Below are 15,000 nucleotides of genomic sequence, written 5' to 3'. Positions count from 1 at the left end.
TTGACTGACCTTCATGTCTTAAAGTAATGATGGACTGTCGTTTCTCTTTGCTTATTTGAGCTGTTCTTGACATAATATGGACTTGGTATTTTCCCAAATAGGGCTATCTTCTGTACACCACCCTACCTTGTCACAGCTTGACACCCTGGGCCTCAACCCCACCCTGTGTAACTTGGTCCTAGACATCCTGACGGGCCGCCCCCAGGTGGTGAAGGTAGGAAACAATATCTCCACTCCGCTGATCCTCAACACGTGGGCCCCACAAGGGTGCAATCTCAGCCTCTCCTGTACTCCCTGTTCACCCATGATTGTTATGGCCATGCACGCTTCCAACTCAATCATCAAGTTTGCAGACAACACTACAGTGGTAGGCTTGATTACCAACAATGAAGAGACAGCCTACAGGGAGGAGGTGAGGGCCATCGGAGTGTGATGTCAGGAAAATAACCTCTCACTCAATGTCAGCAAAACAAAAAGATTATTGTGGACTTCAGGAAACAGCAAAGGGAGCACCCCCCTATCCACATCGACAGGACAGCAGTGGAGAAGGTGGAAAGTTTTAAGTTCCTTGGTGTACTGTACATATCACTGACAAACTGAAATGGTCCACACACACAGACAGTGTGGTGAAGAAGGTGCAACAGCGCCTCTTCAACCTTAGAAGGCTGAAAAAATGTGTCTTGTCACCGAAAACCCCACTAACTTTTACAGGTGAACAATTGAGAGCATCCTGTCGGGCTGTATCACCGCCTGGTACGGCGACTGCACCGCCCACAAACGCAGAGCTCTCCAGAGAGTGGTGCGGTCTGCACCACGCTTCACCGGGGGCAAACTACCTTCCCTCCAGGACACCTACAACACCCGATGTCACAGGAAGGCCAAAAAGATCATCAAGGACAACAACCACCGAGCCACTGCCTGCTCACCCTGCTACCGTCCAGAAGGCGAGGTCAGTACTGGTGCATCAGAGCTGGGACAGAGATTGAAAAACAGCTTCTATCTTAAGGCCATCAGACTGTTAAACAGCCATCACTAACAGAGAGGCTGTTGCCTACATACAGACTTGAAATCATTGGCAACTTTAATAAATGGATCACTAGTCACTTTAATAATACCACTTTAAAAATGTTTACATCTCTCGCATTACTCATCTCATATGTGTATACTGTATCCTTCACTATCTATTCTTTACTATCTATTGCATCTTAGCCGCTCTGTCACTGCTCATCCATATATTTTATACTTACACCACCGTTCAACAGTTTGGGGTCACTTAGAAATGTTCTTGTTTTTGAAAGAGGAGCACATTTTTTGTTCATTAAAATAACATCAAATTGATCCGAAATTCAGTGTAGACATTGTTATGTTATAAATAACTATTGTAGCTGGAAACGGCTGATTTTTTAATGGAATATCTACATAGGCGTACAGAGGCCCATTATCAGCAACCATCACTCCTGTGTTCCAATGGCACGTTGTGTTAGCTAATCCAAGCTTATCATTTTAAGGCTAATTGATCATTAGAAAACTGGCAGCTTCATTAAATAGTACCCACAAAACACCAGTCTCAACGTCAACAGTGAGGAGGCGACTCCGGGATGCTGGCCTTCTAGGCAGCATTCCTCTGTCCAGTGTCTGGGTTCTTTTGCCCATATTAATCTTATCTTTTTCTTGGCCAGTCTGAGATATGGCTTTTTCTTTGCAACTCTGCCCAGAAGGCCAGCATCCCGGAGTCGCCTCCTCACTGTTGACGTTGAGACTGGTGTTTTGCGGGTACTATTTAATGAAGCTGCCATTTGAGAGCTTGTGAGGCATCTGTTTCTCAAACTAGACACTCTAATGTACTTGTCCTCTTGCTCAGTTGTGCACCGGGCCTCCGACTCCTCTTTCTATTCTGGTTAGAGCCAGTTTGCTCTGTTCTGTGAAGGGAGTAGTACACAGCGTTGTATGAGATCTTCAGTTTCTTGGCAATTTCTCACATGAAATAGCCTTCATTTTTCAGAACAAGAATAAACTGACGAGTTTCATTAGAAAGTTAATTGTTTCTGCCATTTTGAGCTTGTAATCAAACCAACAAATTCTGACGCTCCAGATACTCAACTAGTCTAAAGGAGGCCCGTTTTATTGCTTCTTTAATGAGAACAGCAGTTTTCAGTTGTGCTAACAGATTGCAAAAGGGTTTTCTAATGATCAATTAGCCTTTTAAAATGACAAACTTGGATTAGCTAACACAACGTGCCATTGGAACACAGGAGTGATGGTTGCTGATAATGGGCCTCTGTACGCCTATGTAGATATTCCCTAAAAAAATCTGCTGTTTCCAGCTACAATAGTAATTTACAACAAAACATTAACAATGTCTACACTGAATTTCGGATCAATTTGATGTTATTTTAATGGACATAAAATGTGATTTTCTTTCAAAAACCAGGACATTTCTAAGTGACGCCAAACTTTTCAACAGTAGTGTATATATTCTCATCCCATTCCATTCCATACTAGACTGTGTGTATTACGTTTTGTTGTGGAATTGTTAGATATTATCTGTTAGATACTGCTGCGCTGTCGGATCTAAAAGCAGAAACATTTCACTACACTCACAACAACATCTGCTAACCATGTGTATGTGACCAATAACATTTGATTTGACAACACAACTGATTGGCTCAAACGCATTAAGAAGGAAAGAAATTCCACAAATGAACTATTAACAAGGCACACCTGTTAATTGAAATGCATTCCAGGTGACTACCTCATGAAGCTGGTTGAGAGAATGCCAAGAGGGTGCAAAGCTGTCATCAAGGAAAAGGTTGGCTACTTTGAAAAATATTCCATGTGTTATTTCATAGTTTTGATGTATTCACTATTATTCTACAATGTAGAAAATAGTCAAAATAAAGAAACACGCTTGAATGAGTAGGTGTGTCCAAACTTTTGACTGGTACTGTGTACAAGTCATTACAGGCCAACTCATACATTTACCTACAATACAGTGAGTGTGCGCCCGGAGATAGGAAGGTTGGAAGTTTGATCCCCGGGCGAGGCATACTCCTTGGCACTCAGCATTAAGGAAATAGACTGGGAGTAAGTCCCTGAGACACGTAGACAAGCGTCCTATCCAGGGGGTGTACTTGTACATCAAGCTGCCTCACGCTACAGGAACAGGAAATAGATTGGGAGTAAGTCCCTGAGACACATGGACAAGCGTCCTATCCAGGGGGTGTACTTGTACATCAAGCTGCCTCACGCTACAGGAACAGGAAATAGACTGGGAGTAAGTCCCTGAGACACATGGACAAGCGTCCTATCCAGGGGGTGTACTTGTACATCAAGCTGCCTCACGCTACAGGAACAGGAAATAGACTGGGAGTAAGTCCCTGAGACACGTAGACGAGCGTCCTATCCAGGGGGTGTACTTGTACATCAAGCTGCCTCACGCTACAGGAACAGGAAATAGGCTCCTGATGCTATGGGCCGTTCCTCACACAAGGTGCATACTGTACTTGGTACTTTTGTGAATGCCAATAAGAAACATGAAGATCCACTCTATAAAGCATTCTGACATCTGAAGCAAATAAAAGCATTTTGACTATGTTTACCCAGACTAGGTTTACCCAGACTAGGTTTAACCAGACTAGGTTTACCAGACTAGGTTTACCAGACTAGGTTTACCCAGACTAGGTTTACCAGACTAGGTTTACCCAGACTAGGTTTACCAGACTAGGTTTACCAGACTAGGTTTAACCAGACTAGGTTTACCAGACTAGGTTTAACCAGACTGTGTTTACCAGACTAGGTTTACCAGACTAGGTTTAACCAGACTAGGTTTAACCAGACTACGTTTAACTAGACTATGTTTAACCAAACTAGGTTTACCAGACTAAGTATACCAGACTAGGTTTACCAGACTAGGTTTAACCAGACTAGGTTAACCAGACTAGGTTTAACCAGACTAGGTTTACCAGACTAGGTTTAACCAGACTAGGTTTACCAAACTAGGTTTAACCAGACTAGGTTTACCCAGACTAGGTTAACCAGACTAGGATTACCAGACTAGGTTTAACCAGACTAGGTTTACCAGACTAGGTTTACCAGACTAGGTTTAACCAGACTAGGTTTACCAGACTAGGTTTAACCAGACTAGGTTTACCAGACTAGGTTTACCAGACTAGGTTTAACCAGACTAGGTTTAACCAGACTATGTTTACCAGACTAGGCTTACCAGACTAGGTTTACCCAGACTAGGTTTACCAGACTAGGTTTACCCAGACTAGGTTTACCCAGACTAGGTTTACCAGACTAGGTTTACCCAGACTAGGTTTACCAGACTAGGTTTACCAGACTAGGTTTAACCAGACTAGGTTTAACCAGACTAGCTTTACCAGACTAGGTTTAACCAGACTAGCTTTACCAGACTAGGTTTACCCAGACTAGGTTTACCAGACTAGGTTTACCAGACTAGGTTTAACCAGACTAGGTTTAACCAGACTAGGTTTAACCAGACTAGGTTTTAACCAGACTAGGTTTACCAGACTAGGTTTAACCAGACTAGCTTTACCAGACTAGGTTTAACCAGACTAGCTTTACCAGACTAGGTTTTAACCAGACTAGGTTTACCAGACCAAACTCTGCCCTTGATGAAGAAAGCGTTGGTGGTTTGACAGGAGCAGCCTGTGATGATCATTCCTGCTGTGTGTTTTAGCTTCTCAATGTGATGGTGATTCACATCATCAAGCCTGAAGACAGAAGATCCAGGCAGCGTCTAGCGCTCTGTATGAACACACACGGTGTTAACACACCTCGTTGAGCTCTCTGTGTGTGTGTGTGTGTGTGTGTGACATCTACCCCCAGGGCCTGTCCCTGTCAGTGTGTTTGATTTCCTGTCTGTCAAACTTAACATCTTGGCACTCCACTTCCTGTAGTCAGCCCTCCGACAGAGATGCTCATTCTAGGGCTGGCCGTTTCTATGGTATTTCAAGGCTTTCTCGCTTTCTCTCTCTGTCCCTCTGTCGCTCTCTTTCTCTCTTTCTCACCCTCCTCCTCCCTTCTCTCTCTTTCACACTCTCCCAAGCCGTCTTACGTGTGTAAAATGTATCTCCCTCTCATCTCTCTCATTCTCTCTTTATGCTTCCGTCTTTTCATAACACATTGTGAAGATGATTCATTCTGTTCTCTTTTCATAACCCATAGTGAAGATGATTCATTCTGTTCTCTTTTCATAACCCATTGTGAAGATGATTCATTCTGTTCTCTTTTCATAACCCATTGTGAAGATGATTCATTCTGTTCTCTTTTCATAACCCATAGTGAAGATGATTCATTCTGTTCTCTTTTCATAACCCATTGTGAAGATGATTCATTCTGTTCTCTTTTCATAACCCATTGTGAAGATGATTCATTCTGTTCTCTTTTCATAACCCATAGTGAAGATGATTCATTCTGTTCTCTTTTCATAACCCATAGTGAAGATGATTCATTCTGTTCTCTTTTCATAACCCATAGTGAAGATGATTCATTCTGTTCTTTTCATAACCCAGAGTGAAGATGATTCATTCTGTTCTCTTTTCATAACCCATAGTGAAGATGATTCATTCTGTTCTCTTTTCGTAACCGATTGTGAAGATGATTCATTCTGTTCTCTTTTCATAACCCATAGTGAAGATGATTCATTCTGTTCTCTTTTCATAACCCATTGTGAAGATGATTCATTCTGTTCTCTTTTCATAACCCATTGTGAAGATGATTCATTCTGTTCTCTTTTCATAACCCATAGTGAAGATGATTCATTCTGTTCTCTTTTCATAACCCATAGTGAAGATGATTCATTCTGTTCTCTTTTCATAACCCATAGTGAAGATGATTCATTCTGTTCTCTTTTCATAACCCATAGTGAAGATGATTCATTCTGTTCTTTTCATTACCCAGAGTGAATTTGATTAATTCTGTTCTCTTTTCATAACCCATAGTGAAGATGATTCATTCTGTTCTCTTTTCGTAACCGATAGTGAAGATGATTAATTCTGTTCTCTTTTCGTAACCCATAGTGAAAATGATTCATTCTGTTCTCTATTCATAACCCAGAGTGAAGATGATTCATTCTGTTCTCTTTTCGTAACCCAGAGTGAAGATGATTCATTCTGTTCTCTTTTCATAACCCAGAGTGAAGATTATTCATTCTGTTCTCTTTTCATAACCCAGAGTGAAGATGATTCATTCTGTTCTCTTTTCATAACCCAGAGTGAAGATGATTCAGTCTGTTCTCTTTTCATAACCCAGAGTGAAGATGATTCATTCTGTTCTCTTTTCATAACCCATAGTGAAGATGATTCATTTTGTTTTCTTTTCATAACCCATAGTGAAGATGATTCATTCTGTTCTCTATTCATAACCCAGAGTGAAGATGATTCATTCTGTTCTCTTTTCGTAACCCATAGTGAAGATGATTCATTCTGTTCTCTTTTCATAACCCATAGTGAAGATGATTCATTCTGTTCTCTTTTCATAACCCATAGTGAAGATGATTCATTCTGTTCTCTATTCATAACCCATAGTGAAAATGATTCATTCTGTTCTCTTTTCGTAACCCTGAGTGAAGATGATTCATTCTGTTCTCTTTTCATAACCCATAGTGAAAATTATTCATTCTGTTCTCTATTCATAACCCAGAGTGAAGATGATTCATTCTGTTCTCTTTTCGTAACCCAGAGTGAAGATGATTCATTCTGTTCTCTATTCATAACCCAGAGTGAAGATGATTCATTCTGTTCTCTTTTCGTAACCCAGAGTGAAGATGATTCATTCTGTTCTCTTTTCATAACCCAGAGTGAAGATGATTCAGTCTGTTCTCTTTTCATAACCCAGAGTGAAGATGATTCATTCTGTTCTCTTTTCATAACCCATAGTGAAGATGATTCATTCTGTTCTCTTTTCATAACCCAGAGTGAAGATGATTCATTCTGTTCTCTTTTCATAACCCATAGTGAAGATGATTCAGTTTGTTCTCTTTTCGTAACCCATGGTGAAGATGATTCATTCTGTTCTGTTGTTTAATTAAACATTATCTGGTAAGCGTCCTGTTATTTCTAACTCTCATAGGTAGAGCCAAGCACACACACACACGCACACGCACGCGCACGCACGCACGCACACGCACACACACACACACACCCTTCCCCATATAGACTCCATGGCACAAGGCAGGGGAGATCCAAGACAAATGCTGCCCATACTAAACATTGTTTGTGTTTTAAGAGCTAATGAGCATCGTTAACTTCCATTCAACCAGATATTCCATTGAATATAATTCCAGTGACTGGATATTCTACAGGATCAATGTGCTGCATCGAGAGGTTATGTTTCTAATTAAAATAACCCAGAGTTAAAAAGTCTTTCAAGTAGAGGTTGGAGTTTCAATTAGATATTGAAGAGCTGGTGTTTGTGTGTACATGTGAGAGTGTGTGTGTGTTCCTGTCTTTCTCTGTGGGCACTGCCAAGCTCCGGCTATTGACTGGCAGTCTGCCCTCCTCCCCTCACACTCTCCACTACCCTCAGAGAGATGGACACCCACACAGAGACACACAGAAAGGTTACAGGCGGGCATGCAACTCAGCAGGGGCTCAACGATTGGCCAGCTCGGAGGTCCTGGGTGGGTAAGTGTTGGCGCTGACCTCATTTGATTGGCTGCCCTCCCAGCTGGCCTCCCATCCACCACTGCACCATAGCCAATCACACCCCGCTGTGACCCCCCTCTTGGTTGGCTCAATAGTCCAACTGTCTCAACTACTGCTTCAAGCAATAACATGTACTCTGAGGTCTGGGAAGTCTTCGTACTCAAACACACATGCACAGAGAGAGACAGAGAGACAGAGAGACAGAGAGACAGAGAGAGAAAGAGAGAGAGAGAGACAGAACAGAGAGAGAGAGAGAGAGAGAGAGAGAAAGAGAGAGAGAGAGAAAGAGAGAGAGACAGAACAGAGAGAGAGAGAGAGACAGAACAGAGAGCGAGAGAGAGAGAGAGAACAGAGAGAGAGAGAGAGAGAGAGGGACAGAACAGAGAGAGAGAGAACAGAGAGAGAGACAAAACAGAAAGAGAGAGAGAGAAAAAGAGAGAGAGACAGAACAGAGAGAGAGAACAGAGAGAGAGAGACAGAACAGAGAGAGAGCAGAGAGAGACAGAACAGAGAGAGAGAAAACAGAGAGAGAGACAGAACAGAGAGAGAGAGAGAGAAAGAGAGAGACAGAACAGAGAGAGAGAGAGAACAGAGAACAGAGAGAACGGAGAGAACAGAGACAGAACAGAGAGAGGGAGAGACAGAACAGAGAGGGAGAGACAGAACAGAGAGAGAGCGAGAGAGAGAGAAAGAGAGACAGAACAGAGAAACAGAGAACAGAGAGAGAGACAGAACAGAGAGAGGGAGAGACAGAACAGAGAGAGAGAGACAGAACAGAGAGAGGGAGAGACAGACAGACAGACAGAACAGGAAGAGACAGAACAGAGAGAGAGAGAGACAGAGACAGAGAGAGAGATAGAGAGACAGAGAACAGAGAGAGAGACAGAGAAAGAACAGAGAGAGAGACAGAGACAGAGAGACAGAGAGATACACATTGGAAATAATTAACAAAAAACAGAGCAAACTAGAAGGCTATTTAGCCCTAAACAGAGAGTACACAGTGGCAGAATACCTGACTACTGTGACTGACACAAACTTAAGGAAAGCTTTGACTATGTACAGACTCAGTGAGCATAGCCTTGCCATTGAGAAAGGCCGCCGTAGGCAGACATGGCTCTCAAGAGAAGCTCACTGCCCACAAAATGAGGTGGAAAACTGAGCTGCACTTCCTAACCTCCTGCCAAATGTATGACCATATTAGAGATACATATTTCCCTCAGATTATACCCAATTTTGATAAACTCCCAGATCTACTGGGTGAAATTCCACAGTGTGCCATCACAGCAGCAAGATGTGTGACCTGTTGCCACAAGAAAAGGGCAACCAGTGAAGAACAAACACAATTGTAAATACAACCCATATTTATGCTTATTTATTTTCCCTTGTGTACTTTAACCATTTGTACATTGTAACAACACTGTATATATACATAATATGACATGTGTAATGTCTTTATTGTTTTGTAACTTCTGTATGTGTAATGTTTACTGTTAATGTGTATTGTTTATTTCACTTTTGTATATTATCTACCTCACCTGCTTTGGCAATGTTAACACATGTTTCTCATGCCAATAAAGCCCCTTGAATTGAATTGAGAGAACAGAGAGACAGAGAGAGAAAGAGAGAGCAAGACAGAGAGCAAGACAGAGAGACAGACAGAGAGACAGACAGAGAGTGAGTGAGAGAGATACAGAAAGAGAATGATATCTCAGAGAGAGAGAGAGACAGAGAGAGAGACAGAGAGAGAGTGATATCTCAGAGAGTGAGAGAGAGAGAGAAAGCGATATCTCAGAGAGCGATAGTAAAGAGAGGATAGAGACAGAGAGAAAGCGATATCTCAGAGAGAGAGAGACAGAGAGAGAGAGAAAGCGATATCTCAGAGAGAGATAGTAAAGAGAGGAGAGAGACAGAGAGAAAGCGATATCTCAGAGAGAGAGAGACAGAGAGAAAGCGATATCTCAGAGAGAGATAGCAAAGAGAGAGCAATGGGGAAAGTTACTGAGAAATAAAGAGATGCTAGAGAGAGATACAGGAAGATGGAGAGATTCTCTCCCTTATTTCTCCTCTTCCAGTTTAAAAATACCAGTGGGCTGAGAGACAATAATCTGGACAGTATATCACCACCCACTGTCATTCTACATCCTAAGTAGTCTCTCTCTCTCCCTCCCTCCCTCCCTCCCTCCCTCCCTCCCTCCCTCCCTCCCTCCCTCCCTCCCTCCCTCCCTCCCTCCCTCCCCCTCTTTCTCTCCCCCCCCCCCCCCCTCCCTCCCTCCCTCCCTCCCTCCCTCCCTCCCTCCCTCTCCTTCCTCTCCCTCCCTCCCTCACTCCCTCCCTCCCTCTCTCCCTCCCTCCCCCTCTTTCTCTCCCTCCCTCCCTCCCTCCCTCCCTCCCTCCATCCCTCCCTCTCTTCAGGCTTAGTAAATTACATTTTGCTCAGGCAGTCTTTAGTTCTATAAGTAAGTGTGTGTGTTCTTGTCTCTAGGTGTTTTAATTACGTAGCTAACACTGATAGCAAGACTAGATTGGACTTGCTGATGGTCCTGTGTTTAAAACAGATGGTTATTTTTAGACAGAGGAAAGGGGATGAGGAGAGGAGTGGTGATGTGTGTGTATATGAAAGGTTGTGTTTGGAGAACACTATTATTGGCAGTGGGTGCTTGTGTATACCGTATGCAACTAGTAGGTAGACTCAGATGGAACATATCTATAGATTTACACCTCTGTAGGTTTAGTATAGTATATTAGATTACAGTAGAGTATAGTAGAGTAGAGTATAGCATATTACAGAAGAGTAGATTACAGTAGAGTAGATTAGATTACAGTACATTATAATAGAGTAGATCAGATTACAGTAGAGTAGATTAGATTACAGTAAAATCAAGTAGATTAGATTAAAGTACATTATAATAGAGTAGATTAGATTACAGTAAAGTAGAGCAAATTAGATGAAAGTACATTATAGTAGAGTAGATTAGATTACAGTAAAGTAGAGTAAATTAGATGAAAGTACATTATAGTAGAGTAGATTAGATTACAGTAAAGTAGAGCAGATTCGAGTAGAGTATAGTAGAGTAAAACCTAATCAAATAGAACAGAACAGAATCCCAGTACACTAACCTGTGCACAAACCTGTGCAGGTGAGTACAGCTTCCGCCTGTGATGTCGTCTGTGTCCCTCGTGTCTTTCTCCTCCTCTATGGGGAGGGGTCACTCCACTGTGATCCACTACGGCCCCTGTCATCAGCCCTACCCCCTGACCCTGCCTGGTCCCTCCTTCCAACCCTCCACCTGAAGACCTCAATGGATAGAGGAAGACCACAATGGATAGAGGAAGACCACAATGGATAGAGGAAGACCACAATGGAAAGAAGACCACAATGGATAGAAGAAGACCACAATGGATAGAAGAAGACCACAATGGATAGAAGACCACAACGAATAGAAGACCACAATGGATAGAAGACCACAATGGATAGAAGAAGACCACAATGGATAGAAGAAGACCACAATGGATAGAAGACCACAATGGATAGAAGAAGACCACAATGGATAGAAGAAGACCACAATGGATAGAAGAAGACCACAATGGATAGAAGAAGACCACAATGGATAGAAGACCACAATGGATAGAAGACCACAATGGATAGAAGACCACAATGGATAGAAGAAGACCACAATGGATAGAAGACCACAATGGATAGAAGAAGACCACAATGGATAGAAGAAGACCACAATGGATAGAAGAAGACCACAATGGATAGAAGAAGACCACAATGGAAATAAACAGTAAACAATGTTTGTGTTGTCATTAATGATTTTAAAATGCATTGTATCCACATGATTGGTTGAGATTTGTTTTTAAATTGTCCACTTTTCATTTAATTTCATTTGTTACATGTATTTGACAGAGACAATGCACATCAATCAACATATCTGTAAATGTTTCAGATTTAGCCGGCTAGCTAGAGGTCCCAGGGCAGGTAGATAAAATAGATAAATCATATTAATATTCACTGAAAAAATCTAGTAAAATCACCAGGCGCTCCAGAGGCCCCAGCCACGACCAGCCCAGTGCCCAGCCCCCCCATGCAGCAGGTGGGTAGTTGGAGTTGTCCCTGGGCTAGCTCCAGCTCAATCTCTGCATCCATCTCAGCATCCTCCTGGGCCTCTTTGTTTGAGTCGTCCAGGTGCTTCCAGGAAAACAGATCACATGACTTTAGTTATCCAACTGTGACAGGTGAATGGACTCTTCTGCCATCTTAGTGTCTTTCAGCGTTCTATTAATCCTTACAGTAATATCTGGAATCTTGTTCTACGTTTAGACATTCAGTTCCACAGCATTGCACAGTGGTGTGTGTCGGTGTGTGTCGGTGTATGTGTTTTATGAGGACAGACTGGTCTGCGCTGTGTGTCCCCCCATACAGTACCTTCATGAGCACAGCCACCACCACGTTGATGAGTACGAACTGGGCGGTGAGGACGAAGGAGACAAAGTACATGGGAGAGATGAACTGGAGTCCAGCGTGGCACGGGTAGTCACTGGGTCCTGGAGGGCACTCACGCAGGGTGTCCTGGAGGACAGACAGGAACAAGGAAAATAAACAAACATAGATAGAAAATACATAGAAAGAAAGCAAGAAAGAAAGAAAGAGAGAAAGAAAGAAAGAGAGAAAGAAAGAAAGTGAGAAAGAGAGAAAGAAAGAAAGAAAGAAAGAGAGAAAGAAAGAAAGAAAGAGAGAAAGAAAGAAAGACAGAAAGAAAGAAAGAAAGAAAGAGAGAAAGAAAGAAAGAAAGAGAGAAAGAAAGAAAGAGAGAAAGAAAGAAAGAAAGAGAGAAAGAAAGAAAGAAAGAGAGAAAGAAAGAAAGAGAGAAAGAAAGAAAGAAAGAAAGAGAGAAAGAAAGAAAGAAAGAGAGAAAGAAAGAAAGAAAGAGAGAAAGAAAGAAAGAAAGAAAGAAAGAGAGAAAGAAAGAAAGAAAGAGAGAAAGAAAGAAAGAAAGAAAGAAAGAGAGAAAGAAAGAAAGAAAGAGAGAAAGAAAGAAAGAGAGACAGAAAGAAAGAAAGAAAGAAAGAAAGAGAGAAAGAAAGAAAGAAAGAGAGAAAGAAAGAAAGAGAGAAAGAAAGAAAGAAAGAAAGAGAGAAAGAAAGAAAGAGAGAAAGAAAGAAAGAAAGAGAGAAAGAAAGAGAGACAGAAAGAAAGAAAGAAAGAAAGAAAGAAAGAGAGAAAGAGAGAAAGAAAGGGGGTTGAGAGAAAGAAGATTTACAGAGGTAGACTAATTTTCCCAAATGAGGTAGCAATATAACCAATTGAAAAATATAAACTATTATCAACTCCCTGTGAATAAGTACTTCATTAGCTAGTCGTCTCTGTCGGTTAGAGATCTGTGAATAAGTACTTCATTAGCTAGTCGTCTCTGTCGGTTAGAGATCTGTGAATAAGTACTTCCTTAGTTATTCGTCTCTGTCGGTTAGAGATCTGTGAATAAGTACTTCATTAGTTATTCGTCTCTGTCGGTTAGAGATCTGTGAATAAGTACTTCATTAGCTAGTCGTCTCTGTCGGTTAGAGATCTGTGAATAAGTACTTCATTAGTTAGTCGTCTCTGTAGGTTAGAGATCTGTGAATAAGTACCTCATTAGTTAGTAGTATCTGTCGGTTAGAGATCTGTGAATAAGTACTTCATTAGCTAGTCGTCTCTGTCGCTTAGAGATCTGTGAATAAGTACTTCATCAGCTAGTCTTCTCTGTAGGTTAGATATCTGTAAATAAGTACTTCATTAGTTAGTAGTATCTGTCGGCTAGAGATCTGTGAATAAGTACTTCATTAGTTAGTAGTATCTGTCGGTTAGATATCTGTTCCATTTCAGTCACCTCTATGCTGCTATGGACAAGAGCATCTGTTAGACTAAATGACTACATGCATAATTCACAGGATCTGATTGGAAGCAATGGACTTTGTATGATCTCTTCCCCCTGATAGTCATGTGTTGTGAAAGACCCTCGATGCCACCTTGTTGAAAGCTTTTAGCTGCCACTATAAAACAGATCCCTCTGCGCTCTCTCTCTCTCCCTCTCTCTCTCTCCCTCGCTCTCCCTCCCTCTCTCTCTCTCCCTCTCTCTCTCTCTCTCCCTCTCTCTCTCTCTTTCTTCTCTCCCTCTCTCTCTTTCTGTCGGCACAGTCTTGTTCTCATTTTCTGTCCAGCTTCTGTGCTACTTCTGTCTATATTTCTCATGATTCTCTAGTGTTTAAAGTCATAAATGACCTACATTTACCATTTTAATTGATTTATTTTATTTGAGCCTTATTTTACCAGATACGTTGACTGAGGGTTTTTTGTACCTTCATGATGCCGTTCCAGTTGTCTCCGGTGGAGACCTGGAAGAGGGTGAGAAAGGCCATACCAAAGTTCTCGAAGGTGGCGTGCCGACTCATGCCCTCACACGGGTAGTCAGCATTACACACTGAGAGATGGAGGGGTGGGAGGGAAGGAGAAAGAGTGAGAGGTGGGAGGAGAACGAGAGAGAGTGAAGGGAGTTGTAGAGAAAGGTGGGAGAAGAGATTAATTTATCACTGCTCAACAAAATATGAATAAACATAAAACTTGTTTACTTATTTCTGATAGTTCACTGCAATTTTTGAATGAGTATTTGTTTTTGCCCAACGATAAAATGTATTGTTAGACTAATTATCAAGTATGAGATGTGTTTGTTCAGTACAGTACATTTTGGTTATGCCTTTAGCTTTTAATCAAGGATGAGAGGTTTTTATTCAGTACATTTCATTTTGGTTATACATTTAGCCTTTTTATCAAGGATGAGAGGTTTTTATTCAGTACATTTTGGTTATACATTTAGCCTTTTTATCAAGGATGAGAGGTTTTTATTCAGTACATTTCATTCTGGTTATACATTTAGCCTTTTTATCAAGGATGAGAGGTTTTTATTCAGTACATTTCATTTTGGTTATACATTTAGCCTTTTTATCAAGGATGAGAGGTTTTTATTCAGTACATTTCATTCTGGTTATACATTTAGCCTTTTTATCAAGGATGAGAGGTTTTTATTCAGTACATTTCATTCTGGTTATACATTTAGCCTTTTTATCAAGGATGAGAGGTTTTTATTCAGTACATTTCATTCTGGTTATACATTTAGCCTTTTTATCAAGGATGAGAGGTTTTTATTCAGTACAGTACATTTTGGTTATACATTTAGCCTTTTTATCAAGGATGAGAGGTTTTTATTCAGTACATTTCATTCTGGTTATACATTTAGCCTTTTTATCAAGGATGGGAGGTTTTTATTCAGTACATTTCATTCTGGTTATACATTTA

General features: G+C 41.3%; 2 protein-coding genes across 2 annotated transcripts in view; both read right to left on the bottom strand.

Moving 5' to 3' along the window:
• LOC110493424 (voltage-dependent T-type calcium channel subunit alpha-1I-like) overlaps positions 1–11,441 on the bottom strand; it is a 23,182-nt gene extending 11,741 nt beyond the window's left edge. The window contains exon 1 of the mRNA XM_036940193.1: positions 10,788–11,441. Coding sequence (XP_036796088.1) covers positions 10,788–10,910 — 123 coding nt within the window. The 5' untranslated portion in view covers positions 10,911–11,441. The remainder of the gene's footprint in view (positions 1–10,787) is intronic.
• Positions 11,442–11,470: 29 nt separating this feature from the next.
• The window catches only part of LOC110487510 (voltage-dependent T-type calcium channel subunit alpha-1I-like), a 66,284-nt gene continuing 62,754 nt past the window's right edge, over positions 11,471–15,000 (bottom strand). Inside the window, exons 23-25 of the mRNA XM_036942586.1 lie at positions 14,007–14,128; positions 12,097–12,240; positions 11,471–11,859 (exon numbers count right to left, since the gene is read on the bottom strand). Coding sequence (XP_036798481.1) covers positions 11,680–11,859; positions 12,097–12,240; positions 14,007–14,128 — 446 coding nt within the window. The 3' untranslated portion in view covers positions 11,471–11,679. The remainder of the gene's footprint in view (positions 11,860–12,096; positions 12,241–14,006; positions 14,129–15,000) is intronic.

The sequence above is a fragment of the Oncorhynchus mykiss genome, chromosome 13 (genome assembly GCF_013265735.2).
Source record: "Oncorhynchus mykiss isolate Arlee chromosome 13, USDA_OmykA_1.1, whole genome shotgun sequence".
NCBI classification, from domain to species: domain Eukaryota; kingdom Metazoa; phylum Chordata; class Actinopteri; order Salmoniformes; family Salmonidae; genus Oncorhynchus; species Oncorhynchus mykiss.
Note: the sequence above shows the minus strand (reverse complement) of the source record. Positions and strands in the feature narration are given on the sequence as shown.